This window comes from Muscardinus avellanarius (genome assembly GCF_963383645.1).
Source record: "Muscardinus avellanarius genome assembly, chromosome: 18".
Taxonomy (NCBI): domain Eukaryota; kingdom Metazoa; phylum Chordata; class Mammalia; order Rodentia; family Gliridae; genus Muscardinus; species Muscardinus avellanarius.
The window spans coordinates 3,269,137-3,287,118 of NC_137804.1; the positions used below are offsets into that span (position 1 = coordinate 3,269,137).

The 17,982-nt window shown below is 48.2% G+C and overlaps 1 protein-coding gene across 1 annotated transcript in view; it reads left to right on the forward strand.

The window, feature by feature from the left end:
• The window catches only part of ITGA9 (integrin subunit alpha 9), a gene marked incomplete at both ends in the record, with an annotated part of 279,709 nt that overhangs the window by 179,694 nt on the left and 82,033 nt on the right, over positions 1 to 17,982 (forward strand). The window contains one exon of the mRNA XM_080715880.1: positions 11,071 to 11,221. Within this exon, the coding sequence (XP_080572006.1) occupies positions 11,071 to 11,221 (151 nt within the window). The remainder of the gene's footprint in view (positions 1 to 11,070; positions 11,222 to 17,982) is intronic.

A 17,982-nucleotide genomic window follows, 5' to 3' on the forward strand; every position in this document is an offset into this window, starting at 1 on the left:
CCTGTGTGATCCTCCTGTCTCTGCCTCCCAAGCGTGGGGATTATAAGTGTGCGCCACCACACCCGGCCCTGGTTCTATTTATTAAAGACTCAGGGAGCTCCGTCAAAGCTTTGGTCAATTTAAGAAATCAGCTGTTTGGGCCCAAAGCAGTGAAAGCTGGTGTCACGGTGCATGTGGATGGGGTGTGAGGCTGAGAGGCTGCGTCTGGGAAGCACATGCCTGTTTCCACGCAAGGGGACACACAGAATCTGAGACCTGGCTGGAGAGGGCTTCTTTGCCTCTCCCCTGCAGCCACCTTGTTTGGCAGGGGCAAGGATGCAGGGCCCAGGTAAGCTAGTTATCTTGCTGTATTTTTGCCTGTACCCACGGAGTTAGGAGCTGGGAAAGGTAATGGTCACCCAGAGCTACCTGTCGAGGCGTGTTCCTCCCAGTGTGGTCCCCTCGCCATCTGGCTGTCAGCCTCTCGAAGGCGATTTGGCTTCCTGCACGTTGAGTGTGGCCAGGAGCCCGGGCAGCACACGTGTGGCAGGCCGCGGCAGAGTGCCAGCCTCAAGCCAAGCCAGGCCTCACCACCCGCCACCCTGCCTTCTGACTCCAGACCTCTGAGCAGCCCCTGGATCCTGGGAACGCCTGCCCCGGCCGTCCCCAGCACTCTTTGTCTTTAATCCAGTTCTTACTCTGCGGACCTGATCTGTTCCAGATGTCCTGAGATGTAGTGAGTCAGGAAACGACTCCTGAAGGAAAGGGTGGTGAGGATTTCAGTTCCCGTTAGCTGGGAACCACCATTGCGTTTCACAGTTACTCAGTTAGAACAGGAGGAGGGAGCCGGAGCTCCTTGAAGGGCCAGGGAGGGGCCTTGTGAGACCGAAGGCGGCCTTTGAAGCAGGTACTGGTTGTTCCTTTATGTGACTTAGTAAATGAGCCGGAGTTAGGTCCGAAGTCAGCAGGGTCACAGGTATGGTAGTTTTAAAGTAACCCTAATTTACCTCAGTTACCTGAATGTTGCTAGGGAAACCACTGTTATGACTCACATTGTCTTTGCAAATGTATTTTGCTCTCTGTTTTTTCTTTTTTTTTTTTTTTTTTTTGCGGTTCTGGGGATGGAACCCAGAGGCATTTGACCTCCAAGCTACACCTCCTGCCCAATTTTTTATTCTTTATTTTGAAACCAGGTCTCACTGAGTTGCAGAGGGCCTCACTAAGTAGCTGAGGCTGTCCGAGAACCGCGATCCTCCGGTCTCAGCTGGGATTACAAGTGTGCACCACCACGCCCGGCTCCCGTTTTTTTCTTTTTTCTTTTCTTTCTTTCTTTCCTTTTTTTTTTTTTTTTTTTTTTTTTTTTGCAGTAGTGAGGGTGGAACCTATGGCCATTCTACCTCCAAGTTAGATCCCCAGCCCTATTTTTTTATTCTTTATTTTGAAACGGTCTCATTGAGTTGCAAAGGGCCTCACTAAGTTAGCTAAGGCTGGCCGCGAACCTGCGATCCTAGCCTCCCGAATGCTGGGATTACAAGCGTGCGCCACCACGCCCGGCTGCTCTCAGTTTTTTGAGCATAACACCAGCCCAGGTGGAGCTGCTTATGAGGGAGACAGAGGTGTTCCTGCCTCCATAGAAGAGGGGTTTCAAGCAGAAATTCAAACCCAGGAATCATTTCCATGACTCAATGTAAATTTTAATTGAGGTGCCTTATAGAGGAACCATCAGATCTCTCTAGCTGGAGCTAAGTACCACATAGGGCTATTTTACATGATTGGATGAGATTTGTGTAATACGGTGGGATGTACAGTACATCTCAAACTCTATTGGCATGACAACTTGCTGCTGGAGAAAGTTAGAATGTGTGTGTGTGTGTGTGTGTGTGTGTGTGTGTGTGTGTGTAGCGTATTCTGTTTTTTTCCCCCCTAGTACCGAAGCTAGAACCCAGAGGCATTCTACCTCCAAACTATACCCCCAGCCCCATTTTTTATTTTTTATTTTGAAATAGGGTCTTAGTAAGTTGCAGAGGGCCTCACTAAGTAGCTGAGGTTGGCCTTGAACCAAAATCCTCCTGTCTCAATCTTCCATGTACTGGGATTACAGGTGTGTGCTACCATGCCTGGCTTCGTAGCATGTTCTGTTTAATGATAGTGTTATTGATTTATGTGATATTTAAGGATATAAACAGTGTTAATATTAAAGCTATAGTAGTTCTTTTATATTCTGTGGAAATATGTTCCAAGACTAACAGGGACACCTAGAACTAAGAATAGAACTAAGTCATATGTACTGTTTTTTTCTATATGTACATACCGATGATAAAGTTTAATTTATATTAAGCACGGTAAGAGTTTAACAGTAATAATGTAGAACAGTCATAGAAAAAGACTGTACTGCCAGGTGTGGTGGCACACACTTGTAATCCCCGCGCTTGGGAGGTGGAGACAGGAGGATTACGCAGGTTTGAAGCTAGCCTCACTGGCTTAAGAGACCCTGTTTCCAAATAAAAAAGTATAAAATTGGTCTGGGAGTGTAGCCTGGAGGTAGAAGGGTTTCCAGGAACCTCAGTACCACCACCACCACCACCAAAAAAAAAATTAAAAAAAAGTTACAGATCTCAAACAAAAGCAGAAAATAATTAACGTAGATCGTTGTTGTTTAGATTTTTTTTTTCCCAATGGGGCATTCTATCTCTAAGCTACACTCTCAGTGTTTTTTATTTTTTATTTGGAAACAGGTTCTGGCTAGGTTGCTGAAGGCCTTGCTGAGTTGCTGAGGCTGGCTTCGAACCTGTGATCCCCCTGTCTCCACCTCCCAAGCACTCAGATTATAGGCATGTGCCGTCGGGAAGCGGTAATGATTTGTATAGCGATGAAACGTTTGGGTTTTCAGCAGCTTGTTATCTTCACAAAACCCACAGGACTCCACAGGCAGCCACGGCTAAAATGGAACATCAAGGCACAAAGTTTCCCACCCCTGTGAGAAAGAGAAATTGCAGAACTGATGCTAGAATATTCCATGAGAACTGACACCACTGTAGCCCCTTGCCAACCTTCAAGTTTTCTTTGTCCAGAGCCCCACCACATAGAAATGGCCATAATAAGCTGTACAGCCACAAATTTCTTCAACTAGTATAAAATGCAAGCAATGGACTGAGAATCTGAACACATGATGCTTAGATCTCTTCCCCACCTGGCTCGCAAGGCGCTGACTGCAGAAAACTACATTTCCCAGACTCCCTTGCCCACAAGCTTCCTGTTCCATTCAGCCAGTGGGGAGACTGGAGGAAGGAGGTGGAGAGTCAGGCTTTTCTTCCCAGCCCAACAGACTTCCAGCAGCATCCCAGCAATGGCCCCATCTCCCTTTGGAACGCCCACCTCCCGTCCTCCTCCTCTTTTCTCTGTTGCCCCAGCCCTACCTACATATGTTGCTTTTAAGCTGTGCTTTCCTCCTCTCCCCTCTTTGACTTTTCCAGCTCTTCTTATGCCTTTATGCCTCATTCCCATTTTAATCCATTCCAGCGAGCTAGCTGCTGATCTGTTTTCCTTTCTGGACTCTGACTCTCAAGGTGAGTTTGAGTCCTGGCACTGACTGCCACTCTGTAATGGTACCACTGCTGGGCACCAATGTGTTAACTTTATTTAGTCTTCACTGTATTCAGTTGCAAAGTGGAGAGGAAGCCAGTTTGTCATTGACTCTGGGGTCCTTTATAGCGTTGAAAGTCCACTAGTCTCTAAACTTTGATCTCCTGTTTCATGCCCATAAAAACGGGTATATTTTCCTACCTCTAGTATGGGGACCGTTTTTATTGTTTCCTTCCCAAGACAGAGCCTAGCCTCACAACACTCTGTGTACAGTAGTATTTGACGAGGGATTTGCCCTGGTAAGTAACCACTAAAGGCTGATGCTGGCAGCTTTGATGTAGACGTAGAAATGTTGTGGTTTAGAAAGTGGGTTTTTACGCTGTTTGGCATAGATCACTAATGCTCTATAAAGAGGTACTGACTCTTTGGAAGTGCTTCTGTACAGAATCCAGGGGGCTGTGGAGTAGCCCTCAAATGCAGCAGCTGACTTGGCTGGAGGAGCGCTCAGCCCTCAGAGGTGAGCAGAAGCAGAGAAGTAAATAGCCAGCCGCATCCTGGGACCAAATGGTGCCAACCCTATCGGGTCTGGGAGGAATCTACGGCTTCCTAGGCTGGGAAACAGAGTTCTCTGCAGATAAATTCAGAAACTTGTTCTTGCTGCCATCTTTGTCTCTCCATTTGGTACCTAACCAGTTTCCCTGGAGTGAATTGCACTGAGGAAGCACAAAAATATATACCGTGCAGGGTCAGCAAGGTTGCTGTCTTGGGCATCTTATTCTGAAGGCTCACGAGAGCAGGGGCAATGGTCAATCCACATAGCATGAGCATCCATAGATAACTAGTATAGCTCCCGGATGCAGCTCACTGGTGGTCAGCCGTGGTGAGGGGTGTCACTCACACCCACATCTGGCGGGATAGTGAGGACAGAGTGAACCCAAAGCCTCAGTAGGAATTAAAACTGTGGCGCCCAAGATGCATGGGACGTATCCTTCTGACAGTTACTTGTAGACCATGAGAGTGGTGTGGGCTTTATCCAGATCCTTGGGCCCCTTCTAGAGGGAACCCAGGCCCCTCTTTTTCAAAAGTATCAGGATTAACTGATGGGATCTCCTACCAATGATGGGTCCAGAAAATTGACCCCGTAGCAGACACTGTAAGTGCTATCCACGTCCTTTCCAGCCTATCTTACCTTACCTTCCTGGGTCAGCTACCAGGAATGGCATCTCTTTGTCAGCTCTGCCAACCTGGTAGCAGACAACTGGGAGTAGATGGCCACCCGTGCTGCCCACAACAGCCCTCAACCAGTGTTCTGCACATTTCTCAGAGCTCCCAGCAAGATTAAGTTCTTGGTGCCGAGAGGTGTCTGGGCTGATGTCATAGCCCTGATCGGCTGCCTGTCCATCTGTGTCGCATTTCCAGCTTCCGTACTGGAGTTTTGTGGGGCCAGCTCCCAGGCGGGAGGACTCGCTCTCACACCTGTCTCAAGGTCTGCTGCTGGGGGAGCCCGGGATAAGGCATTCCTGTTCTCTACACCCACACGCTCCCTCCTGGGCCCCGCCATGCCCCCGGTAACAGGTGAGGTCCACTTTCCTGGCGTTTAACCTTAGACATCAGATCCTGGTGAAACTCACAATTACTTTGGGAAAGCAAAGCACAGCTGTGGTACACTTCTCTTTCTTTCTTTCTTTCTTTCTTTCTTTCTTTCTTTCTTTCATTTTTTTGCACAATATTCTCTAAAACATTTTACAAGCAAGTGATTTTTAGGACCTGAATAGTACCCATTTAGCTTTCCTGGTTTTTTTTTCCCCAGTGCTGAGGATCAAACGTAGAGCCTTGTACGTGCTAGGCAAGGGCTCTACTGCTGAGCTACATGCCCAGCCCTCAGTCTGAATTTTCTAATTACTCAACTTTATTTTTACCCAAATTTACTTTATCTTCCCTATACTTCTAGTCCACAGGTAGTATTAGTAATGTGAACACAAATGTATCATTGAAGATTTATCACGAATCAACCGAACTGTATCATTCAGTTACAAGATGTGCAATTTACAGAGTCCAAAGCAATCCTACCCAATAAAAATAGAGTGTGAGTTACATAGGCAATTTTAAATTTTCTTGTAGACACATTGAAAAACTCAACTGAAACTGGTGAAACAAATTTCATTTAATTCAATATATCAAAAAATAATTATAGAGGCTGAGACAGAAGGATTACGGTTCACAGCCAGCCTCTGCTGCTTAATAATGCCCTCTGCAACTTAGTGAGACACTGTTTCCAAATAAAAAATAAAAAATAGGGCTGGGGGTATATGTATCTCAGAGGTAGAATGTCCTTGGGTTCCATCCCCAGTACCACAAATGTATGTATGTATGTATGTATGTGCATATACATATTATCAATTTTAAAACAATTTTGAGATTTTTATATCCTTTTGTGTATGTGTATGTCATCTTTAAAATCTGATATGCAAATCAGGCGTGGTGGCGCACACTTGTAATCCTAGTGCTTGGATTGGAAGGCTGAGACTGGAGGATCACACAGGTTCGAAGCCAGCTTCAGCTACTTAATGAGGCTCTCAGCAACTTAGTAAGACTCTGTTTCCAAATAAAGTATAAAATAGGTCTGAGAGTATAGCCTGAAGGTAGAAAAGCCCCTGAGTTCCATCCTTAGTACCACCAAAAAAAAAATAAATAAATAAAATCTGGTATGTATTTTATTCTTCATTTAGACCAGCTACAATTGTTTTTTTAGTACTGGGGATGGAACCCAGGGCCTCTTCTATGCCAGCCAAGTGCTCTTCCAACACTGAGCAACATCCTCAGTCCCCCCAACATTTTGGGGGGGGTATTAGGAATTGAACCCGGACCATTGTACTTCTGAGCTCTACCCTCAGCCCTATTTATTTTTTTTTTGAAACAAGGTCTCACTAAATTACCAAGTGCCTTCCTTAGTTTCTGAGTCTTGCCTTAAACCTGCCAATCCTCCTGTCTCAGCCTCCTAACCCAGCCCTTTTTTATTCTTTTATTTTGAGATAAGGTCTCACTAATCTGTCCATAGTGGCCTCAAACTTGTGATCCTCCTGCCTAAGCCTCCCTAGTAGCTGGAATTAAAGGCATATGTCCCTGCACCTGCCTAGACCAACTATGTTTTAAGTGTTTAAATGTTACATGTAACTAGCAGCTATCACATTTAACAGCACAAATCTAGAACACAGATGTCAGAATTGTCTTACCATATACACAAGGGAGCTAGCTGCTATCTAACAGCACAGATCTAGAACATAGACATCAGGGTTCTCCTACCATATACCCAAGGGAGCCCTTTCCTGGCTTACAGGGAAAAAAACAACAACAACCCTCTCTTGAAAAGAGATGGGAATGTTGGTAGATGGCAGTACAGTTTGTACAGGCCATAGAGATAAGACCCCAGGGACAAACAGATAATGCACTACATCTCGTGTTGGTACATTATTATTAGTGATTAATGGCTTGCAGTGTGCCTTGCAGTGGTGACTCAGGGCACCTTGGTTAAATTCACTGGCCTAAAGCCAGCTGTGGTGGTGTATATCTGTAATCCTAGTACTTGTGAGACTGAGACAGGAGCATCGCAAGTCCAAGCCTCAAGCAAATCGTGAGACTCTCATCAACCTGGCAAGCTCCTGTTTAAAAAAAAAAAAAATTAAATAGGGCTGGGGCTGTACCTTGGAGGTAGAGTGCCCCTGGGTTCAATTCCCAGTATAACAACAACAACAACAACAAATCACTGGCCTAAAAGATCCACCCGAAACATGGAAGGCTCAAGGGAACCTGTACTCAAAGGACTCTGCACATTCTCCCTGCCGCCCACTCATTTCACTTCCAAGAGCGCTCTTTTCCTGCCCCTTTTCATGTTATTTCTGACTCACCTCCATCCCTCCCAGCTCATGTTTATTTTTCTCTCTTCCTGGAATGTACTTCCTGTTTCCCTGCCTACCCTTACACTCCTCGTCTTTTCAGATGTGGCAATTCTTGCCTCTGCAAGCTTCTTAACGCTGCTTTTCGACTCCTTCGCTCTCTTCCCCTGGGGTTTCTCTGGCACCTTTCCCTGCCCTTGTTTCTTTCGCAATTTTGAACAACTCCGTGGTCAGTTTCCTGAGCAGCTCACTCACCAACACACGTCCAGGAGACGCCCGACAGTCCCTACTCGCTGCCTGTGGCTCTCATAGCACCTGTCCCTTAATTAGTCATGTTACAGTCAGTGTATTTGGGACTTTGTGCTCACAGCCCTCTTAGGGAGACGTGAGAGGACTGATGGAGTTTGTGGTTTGCTCGTGTTTGAGGCGTCAAACTGTAGACATTGGAAAGCTTTGCCACTTGTCAGTAAAGTAGCAAGAAAGGAGATCGCCCAAGAACACCGCTAAAGACATCCTGAATGCCTCTTCCAATTTCAAGGAAAATGGTCAAGAAGAAAAAATAAGTGCCTCAGTAAGCTTTTATAGACAACACCTCCCAATATCTAAGTATTTTACATGCTGAGAAGGCGGACTCAGTTTCATCTCTAACCTCATTGTAGCTGAAAAAGTTTTATAAAGACAGTATACTGTTTTGTCATGTTAGTTTGAGCCGTAGAAACAAGGGAAGGTGGGCCACCAAGGCGTAGGAGGCACAGGGTTCTCATCCACACCGCCCCTCAGCCCATCATCTCCTCCTCTCTGAAAGTGGGAGTCGCTTCAAAACCTTCCACAGTCAGGTTTCAGAAGGCCGACATGTCTGGCAGCACCCAGTCCCATGCTGGCAAATTACATTTTTTATTTCATTTCTAAGAATAAATTTGGAAGGAGAGATGTAGTGTTTTGGTCATAGACTCCTGACTTTGGAGAAGCAGTAAAAACAAGCTTGAGGCTTCTTCCCCAAAAGTCTGGGTTTGTGTTCTGCCCTTGAAGTGGCCCGGCTTCCTTTAATCACAGAGCTATGAATCTCTAGACTGTGAAAGCCCAAGGAATGAACTTGCTGCGTGATTAAGGGACAGAGGCCCAAGTTTTGGCAGAGGTTTAGATGCTCCTGACCCAAGCCTTGGACATTTGCACATGATAGAACGTGGTTGGTTGATTGAATAATAACACTGAGATGAGCAGGCGGCCTCTTGCTCATCAGGATTATCTATCCACTTAGTAAGTCCTGGAAACAGTGGTCACTCTGAGGTGACCAACAGTGTGTGTGTGTGTGTGTGTGTGTGTGTGTGTGTGTGTGTGTGTGTGTAAAGTGTGTAATTCCTTCCCCAGATAAACCTAGGCTGGCTGGCTCTCATAACTCAAGGAGAGTAACTGACGATTACTCTTTTAATCTTACAAAAAGCAAACAGAAGGACCAAAATAACCCATCAATTGTTTAAAACGAAGATGGCCAACAATAATAAATAATTGCCACAATAGCGGGAGGTCAGGGTCTTAATTTACTGGAGGCTGTTCAAGAATTCGAAACTCTTCTCCGAGTTAATTTTTCACATCTTGCTTGGCTCCTCCGAGCTCTTGCGTCCACAGCAGGCCCATCCAGATTTCTCCCTGCACATGTTATTCTTGTTGACATGCCAGGCGTGCAGGAGAGCGAGGTCCTCTTTCCATGGATGGAGAATGACAAGTCCTCCTCCCCCACCACCCAAAATTTGTATTTCAAAGAATCATCGGAGCCTATTGAGAGTTTGAAGGGTCCTCTTCTCTTTCATGCTGGATTAGCTGTACTAATAGCTGCAAACAACAAAAACAGATGCTGGTTCATCTAAGCAGAAAAGGAATGTATTGGAAAGATATAAGGTCGCTCAGTGCAGAGGCTAGGAGGCTGTGGGAGCCACTCGGGCAGGAAACCAGGGAGGCAAGGCTTAGCTCAGGATGCCACCCCTGGGTACCCAGCCTGCTGCAGCCCCTTCAGATGCTCTCAAAGAGTCCCTGGATCCTCTGAGAGCATCTCCTTGTGCGACCCTCAGAATGCATAGCCCGCACCAAGTGCTGTGTGTGTGCATGTCACCGCCACTCAACTCTTCTTCCTAGTTGTTGAATCCAAAAGCCTTGGTACCACACACCTGGCTTCTTTTTCTCTAGGACTCCTCATCCAGCATCCAGTCCAGGAGGAAAGTCTGTTGGCACAACCTTTGAAACACATCAAAAGCACGACTTTTATTCATTCATTTATTTATTTAAATTAATTTATTTATTTTTAACACTGGAGCTTGAGCCCAGGGGCATTCTACCTCTGAGCTACATCCCCAGCCCTATTTTATTTTTTATTTGGAAACAGGATCTTGCTAAGTTGCTGAGGCTGGCTTCAAACCCACGTCCCTCCTGTCTTAGCCTCCCAGGTACTGGGATTACAGGCGTGCGCCATGATGCCCAGCTTGGAGCGGGGCCTCTTCTCACTCCCTCAGCTCTCCACCCTGGTCTGAGCTCTCACTTGCTCCGGCCCTGGGTGAGCCGCCTCTCAGCATGGGAACAAGTCACAAGACTCCTGGGCTCACAGCCTGGAGGGCCCCGGTCTCACTCACAGGGGAACCAAGGTCTTGATGGTGGCTGCAAGGCCCTGCTGGATCTGCTGCCCTTTTAGATCTTCTAAGCTTGTTCCCTTCCACACCCTCCTCGGTCACTCCGCCCCAGCCACACCAGCCTCCTTTCTGTTCCTCAAATGTGCCAGGCACACACCCACCTCAGGCACTTTTCCTTTGCTGGGTCCCCGATTCTGCAAGCGTTGCTTTCTTTCTTCTACTAGGTTTCCACTGAGAGCCATCCCAGAGAATTCCCCAACCTTCATTTCAAGCTGCAGCCCACTTTGCATCCCCCCGGCCCCTCTGCATTCTCTCCAGTTGGATATTTATGTCTGCTGCTTTCTGTCCGTGCTTTTTGTTTTGTTTGCTGCTGTCCCCTAGCACGGAAGGGAGGGACAGGAATGTGGTAGAGGCTCACGGCTAGCGGAATGATTAGATTTTATTTATAGGGTAGTAAATGCCTTATAGTTCTCTAAGCTTGATGTCCACAATTTCCTGTGTGTCACATAGGAGTGTAGCGAGGTGTGCAGAGCAGAGCCCTGTGTGTTAGATGAGGGGGCTGGGGTCCATGGGTGCCGTTAGGATTAGATATAGAATATCCCCTAATGAAATGGACATTTTTCTTTCTGAGGTCCTTGTGCAAAGCATGACACTCAATGACTGACAGCAGAAAGGTGAGCGGGAAGTTTATTGTAAAGAGAATGGGGAAGGGGAAAAAAGGCAGAACACCCTGAGCTCTGTTAATGTAACCTGGCCTGACATGGACTGAACCCCTGAAATCTCTAAAACTGTGAGCAAATAAATCTTTCTTTTAAGCTGTGGTTGCCAGGTGTTTGGATTATAGCAGTGAGAATCCTGACTGAATCAGGTACTAACTGATCACCCATGTGGCTTCTGGGACTTGTCATTCTGATCCCAGCCCTCGGCTATCCCCCGAAGCCTTACATTATATTGCCGTAAGCTTCAGAATATTAATTTTTGTTTATTTTTCATTGCAGTATCGATGATAAAACCCCCTATTTAGCCTTGGGGGCAGTGAAGAATATCTCCCTAAACATCTCCATCACCAACCTCGGGGACGACGCCTATGACGCCAACGTGTCCTTCAACGTGTCCCGGGAGCTCTTCTTCATCAACATGTGGCAGAAGGTAAGGTACAGACCCCTGCCCCTCCCCAGGGCACTCAATGGTTTTCCTCAAAGCTTGGGCAGTGCTATGACTCTACAGAGATGATTCCTTTTATAAGGAACATTACTTGGAATTATTAGAGTTTTTTCTTTTTGGACTTGGAAAGTATGTTAGTACAGCCAGAGAAGCAGCCGTAGATATCGTGGAGAAGCGCCTGTATCTTCGGTTGCCTCCCATGCCGTTTCTCTTGTGGGAGCCCCCCCCCATGGCTTTGTGTCACTGAGATGGTACAGTCACTGTCTCTAGCACATGCAAGCTCTAGAAAATTCCAACAATAGAGCCAGGCGCAGTGGCACCCGCCTGTGATCCAGCAACCTGCAAAGCCTTTAGTGGCATTGAAAACCTTCAGTTTCCATTTAGCAGAAAGTTGACGTGGTGTCAGGGCCCTTGAGGAGGCGGTGAGTACTAGCGTGAGTGTGGTGGCAGGCCATGGGACATCGTGCAGATCTATGGGGGTGAGACCCACCAGAAAAGCAGGTGAACAAGATGGCCAGCAGGTGAAGGGGTGGGAAAGAAGTGAAAATCCTCTCCCATGAAAAATCTACCCTGCAGGGCAAACAACTTGGGATATTAATGGCCTCATCTGCTCAGGGCAAGATTGCAGTGGCATCTAGCAGGTTAGGGGGAACCAAGAGCTCACCCTGCTTAACAGTGCACAGACCCCACAGGAGCAACATGGCCCCCAGAATAACCAAAGAAAAAGCATAGCTCAGGACACAGAGGGAGCCGGGCATGGTGGTGCACGCCTGCAATCCCAGCATTCGGGGGGCTGAGACAGGAGGATCGCGGTTCGCGGACAGCCTCAGCTACTTAGCGAGGCCCTTTGCAACTCAATGAGAACCTGTTTAATAATAAAGAGTAATAAAAAAAAATAGGGCTGGGGTATCACTCAGAGGTAGAATATCCCTGAGTTCGGCCCCCAGTTAAAAAAAAAAAAAAAAAAAAAAGGGAAAGCTGGCTTGTAAACAGGTCATAAATAGAGAATAAAAGCAAATTTTTCTGGAGCATCCACCTGGAGACAATGGGCTAAGGGCAAAGGGTTTACTTGGGAGACACAGGAAACAAGGCCAGGAGGTAGAGAGGGGTTACAGATGAGCAGTTGGCAAGGGGAAAGGAGGTGGTTAAACGGGGGGCCACAGTGGGCAAGGGGTTAAGCCTGCAGGGCCACACTGCACATAGGATAGGACACATGCCCCAGGGGCAAAGGAGCCTGGGATTTTCACACCACTCCCCAAGAGTCAGGTGTAGAGGTCTCCTGGACGACCATTCCCAGGACTTCTGCCCCCACCTACGGAGCGAGTACATCAAGTTCTGGGAGCTGTGGGTGAAGTGGGAGGAGCTTTGGGGGAGCGCAGGGCCTGTGTCTGGGCTCGCCAGCACCTGCCAGCACCCGTCGCTCTCTGGACTCCTGGGAGTCGCAAGCTGTCCTGATAGGGCCTCAGCGAGAACTAGCGATGTGCCTCGGTCTGCAACAGTGGGCCAAGGCAGGTGCGTGGACAGGTGAAGAGGGCCGGAGGGGAGGGCGGCAGAAGGAGGTAAGGACTGCAAACACGAGGGGCCAGGTGTACAGCAGCTCCTGGGGTCACAGGTGGGAGCGAGGACTGGCAGCTGCCAGGCTCTCTGGGTTTTTTGGGGGGAAAAAAAACCAACAGCAACTAGAAATCCACATTTTTCTGTGAAAGCTCATGACTCTGGCAGCTAATTAAAATGTTTTCTGAATATCGTAGGAGCCAAACAAAACATGTCCCCGAACCACATCCAGCCTGCGGGGCACCAGCCTGAGACCTCCAGCCGGGCTATTTCCCACGTGTTCTGGGTCTCTGCTCTTGCCCGGCGGGCCGTCACGTGGAACTGTATTTCTGGTTGAACTTCTTTAGTGTCTGCAGCCTTATCCAGCACAGAAACTAGCCACATAGATTGGGGCTTGGGAGCTTCGGGCGTGAGGGAGGGCAATAGAGAGATCACCCCAAATGTACCACCATGGGAGGTTTTTGTTTTGTTTTACTGGGGCTTGAGCCCTGGAGCATTCTACGTCTGACCTACACACCCAGCCCTATTTGGCTTCATTCTCTATAAAGTAGGATTGTGCTGGGGGTTGAAGGAGGCTACACACAGCTACTCTATGTGATGAATACCTACCACCACGTAGGCTCCTGGTCCCCACCACACCCAGTCACATACTGTGAAGACCGTTCATTTACCCAGAAGGTATAAGTGGTCCAGCTTGTGATCTTCAGTTTCACCCTGGCGATGCTCATTCAGTAGAAACTGTACTTGCATTTTTGAGCTTTGAGGCTTCCTCTGGCCAGCGATATGCAGTGTGGTGCTTATGCCTGATGCAGAGCATAGCAGGAGTCAAGAACCTGAAGCCAGATGTGGTGGTGCACGGTTAGAATCCCAGTACACGGGAGGCTGAGACAGGAGGATCGCAGGTTCAAGGCCAGCCTCAGTATCTTGGTGAGCCCTTGAACACCTGAGCGAGACCCTGTTTCAGACTAAAAGATGAAAAGGACTAGGATTGCAGCTTGGAGGTAAAATACCCCTGGGTTCAATCCCCAGGGTTTTTTGTTTTCTGTTTTTGGTACTGCGGTTCCTGGAAGCCCTTCTACCTCCGGGCTACACTGCCAGGCCTATTTTATATTTTTATTTGGAAGCAGGGTCTCCTAAGCCAGCGCGCGCGGCTGGCTTTGAACCCGCGTGATCCTCCTGTCTCTGCCTCCCAAGCGCGGGGATGACAAGCGTGCCCACCACGCCCGGCAGGGATTTTATTAAAAAAAAAAAAAAAGGAAAGAAAGAAAAGAAAAGAAAAGAAAAGGAAAGGAAAAGGAGCAGAGTGACCGGGTCAGGGAGGTGGGAAGGCACAGCTCAGTGGTGGGTTTGCCTGGGAGGGCGGGGGGTGACTGCAGATTTGGTCTGGAGAAGTGCCACTGACCATGCTTTTTGTTTTTGGTGTTCGTTTTATATATAGCTTTCCAAGCACTTCCAAACTCCGTAGAGATGGATTTGCGCTCAGTGTGAGTTGGCTAGTGGTCATTGATGTTGGCCTAGGAGTTACAGTATCATCGTATTTGTCGGGATGGGCGAGGGGCTGGGCCCTGGGTCCTCGCATCTCTTTGGGGGCCTAGCACGGGGAGCATGGCGGCGCGGGAGGAAGCTCATGTCTCCCATCCCCGGGGAGTGCGGGGTTTACGTTCCAAATGTAACTGGGCTCGAGGTCGGGCTGGGGGAGGGAGGAGCAGCAGGTCAGCTTCCGTGGCTTAGTTCTCTCGCCGAGAGGCATCGGGGCTTCTGAGTTTGTTTTTCTTGTAGAGGAGTCTTCCAGGTCGGCCCTACCTTCTCCGCAGCAAGGGTGTTTCCTTCCTCTCTGGAGCCTCTTCTCACTTTCAAGACAAACCACTCAAGATGGCGCCAAGCGATAAAACCGGATCTGCTTTCTAATCTGGATAGAGGAGGGAGGGCTCACACTCTTCTGTGCTTACACACCCTTGTATTTGAGCGCGCACCTGGCCCATACCGAGACAGAGGGCTGCACACAGACATCCGTGCCTGTGCACAGAGTCTGGAGGCGGAACAGGAAACCCAGCAGTGCCAGTCAGAGGGGCCTCAGGCAGACACACACCCGATCCTTCCCTGTGTCAACAGATTACAAACAGCCTTGCCGCCCCCTTGGCAGGCAGGAACTGTTGGCCACTGTGTTGGGCTTTCTCCCGTGTGCCTCTCGTCAAGTTAATAGTAGCCTCCAGGAGAATACAGCTCTTAGATGTGACTAGTCACGTTGGCCCAGCCATTCGGATGATGAATGAACTTGCGGCTTGCACATGTAAGGGAGCCCTGAGGGCGGGTAGTGATACTCAGAAATTAATAAGTTCTTTCCGCCCCTTTCCTGTCTTTAATCCAGTGCCCCAAGTCCTCTGTGACTTTACCTTGAACTTCCTGCACACAGAGTGCCAGGCAGGAGCCCCTCGCCTGGCCCTGGGCCCAGCGGCCCTCCGGCACAGGCAGCAGGTTCTGATCTGCCATTACTGGTGTCCTCTGGGTTCCTGGGGTAAATCCTACTCTCCCTAGGGACCCCTCAGTGTTTAGGTTGCTTGTGCGGCCCCTAGCCTGTGTCCTAAAGAGGACAAGGTGCAGAGAGCAGGGACCCCAAGGATCCAGTGTGTAACTGCTCATTGCTCACCTGGTTTTTATGTGGGGCCTTGTGCGAGTGGTTTTTCCTGGCCCAGAGGGAAAGTACCCGAGTGGAAGTGCTGGCCCTTCCTGTGGAATCCGCAGCGAGGAAGTCGTGGAGAGACCCAGATGTCCATCTCAGATCACAGAGCGGCCTCAGTGCTCCGCGGCCCGGCTCGGTTTCCACGTGGATGAAAAGCCCGGTCTGTGTATTCACCACGTTTGAAAGCAAGGCTGCGTTTCGCTTTAGAAATGTCAACAGAGCTGGAACCGCAGCCACGATCAATTAGAAACATTTCCCGAAACCATGCGACTTGCACACATCTTTGAATGGGGTTTAAAATGTGTATGTTAAACCTTGCATTTCCCCCCCACCCCGAGTAACTGCAAAACAGCAATTTTATAATTTCCTCTTTTTTAAGGGGGATTTCCATATGTTTTCATGAAGCAGCCTAACACCTTTTAAAAAGAACACCATGAAGGGCAGACTATGAAGTTAAGGTAAATAAAAAACAACTGTTAAAGAAATCAAGAAGAACTTGGATGTCTTGGGCTGTTCTGAGGAGCAGAGGTTGGGCTGAGGACTCTCGTGCAAGAGGTGTGTGAAGGCTGCGTTCCCAGAGGGACAGGACGGAGCAGGGCCCTATCTTAGGCAAAAGCCCTCAGAGTGCAGCTGCAGCTTGATCCTGCAAAGGGGACTCTGTTCCACTCCGGGTCAGGAAGCTGGGGGTTTCTTCTCTCAGGCATTGGTTAAGGGCTAATGAGAGACAAGTAAAAGTCCCTGGTAATTTCTACCCCCCAGAGGGCGACACCAATAACCAGAGGCAGGTCTCCAGAGGTGACCCAGGCTCCCGGATCTTGCAAGCAGATGCAACCGGCAGCCCGAGGGTAGTCACCTCGAGGGCCCCAGTGGATGGAGTAAGACACCGAAATTGTTATGGCAGATGTTGTGCCAACTGGTTTCCATGTTTCTGAAAGGTGTATTTATTATAAGCATAGCCACACAGGCCTGTGAATTCTTGAGTCTTGTGTGACTTGAGTCTCAGTGTCAGTACATACAGGGTATTTCTGCCAGTATCTCACCTGGAGAATTGGCATGCGTAGACACTCGTGGGATTTTAACAGAGACTGTGGTTTCAGCACTTTGAAGCCAGCATAGAGAGAGCGCAAGCCTTCCATAGGTCCTGCGCTCCGTGACGGCTGTGGCGTCAGTCTTACTCAGGCACCCGAGTGTAACTAGTGAGCCTGTCTTGTTCTCTTGAGCAAGTGAGTTTTTAAATATATGTTAGGAGTGTGTTGGGCTGCATGTAACAGAAAAGCTGACTGTTAGCCGCCGATCCTCCTGAGATTTTAATTTTGAGTTTGTAATTCTAAGATGCTGGGGTTACAAGCACGTGCCACCACGCCTGGCTGATGAAGCCACTCTATCAATGTGACTGTATTTGAGTTTGGATCCAGCAGAAGCACTAGAATTTCATACTACGGCCAGTTCATAGAAGAAAGGTCAAGATTCAGTGCCCTGTCCTGGTCATTTGGTCTACATCATTTCTAGCCCCGCTGTCACTGGTCTGTTTATTGATCCCTTTGCTATTGTCTCTGGTTTGGCATTTTCCTTCTTACCGTGTAGAGTCTAGACCTGAACCGTGAGCCCAGCAGTTAGTTGTTATCACCCTGAGTCTAAACATGATATGTCTGTTAATATGGTGGATACAGCAAAACTATATTATTTTACTCAATTTTAATGCATTTCTAAGTTTATAAAATCCCTGATCACATCTTTTGTATTACTCTTTTTTTTTTTTTTTGGCAGTACTGAGCTGGAACCAAGGGGCATTCTACCTCCAAGCGACACCCCCAGCCCTATTATTTATTTTTATTTATTTATTTATTTATTTATTTATTTATTTATTTATTTGGTGGTACTGGGGTTCCTGGAAACCCTTCTACCTCAGGATACACTCCAAGACCTATTTTTATACTTTTTTAAATTTGGAAACAAGGTCTCTTAAACCAGCGCGGCTGGCTTGGAACCTGCGCGATCCTCCTGTCTCCGCCTCCCAAGTGCGGGGATTACAAGTGTGCGCCACCACACCCGGCTTTATTCTTTATTTTGAAATAGGATCCCACTGAGTTTGCAAAGGGTCTCACCAAGTAGCTGAGGCTGTCCGCAAACCGCGATCCTCCAGCCTAAGCCTCCTGAATGCTGGGATCACAAGTGTCACCACGCCCGACTGGCATTCCATTCTTCTAAAGACGGTTTCGTCCTCCATTCTTTACGTCCCCTCCCTCACAGGCCGATCCTTCTCTGCTTCCTTATTGGATTCTCCTCACCTTCCCAATCTCCTGGAGAGTGCCAGGGGGCAGACCTTGTTACCCTTCCCTTCTGACTACACCCATTCCTTGGTAAACTAATCTGGTCTTTACAGTTCCGATAGGCTGTCAACTTCCAGGTCCCCAGGCCTGAGCTCACCCTGAGCTCTACCCAGCCTCAGGTACCAGATGCATGTTCAGCATCTTGTACTTCATGCCTGCCAGGTTCCTCACATTTGGGATGT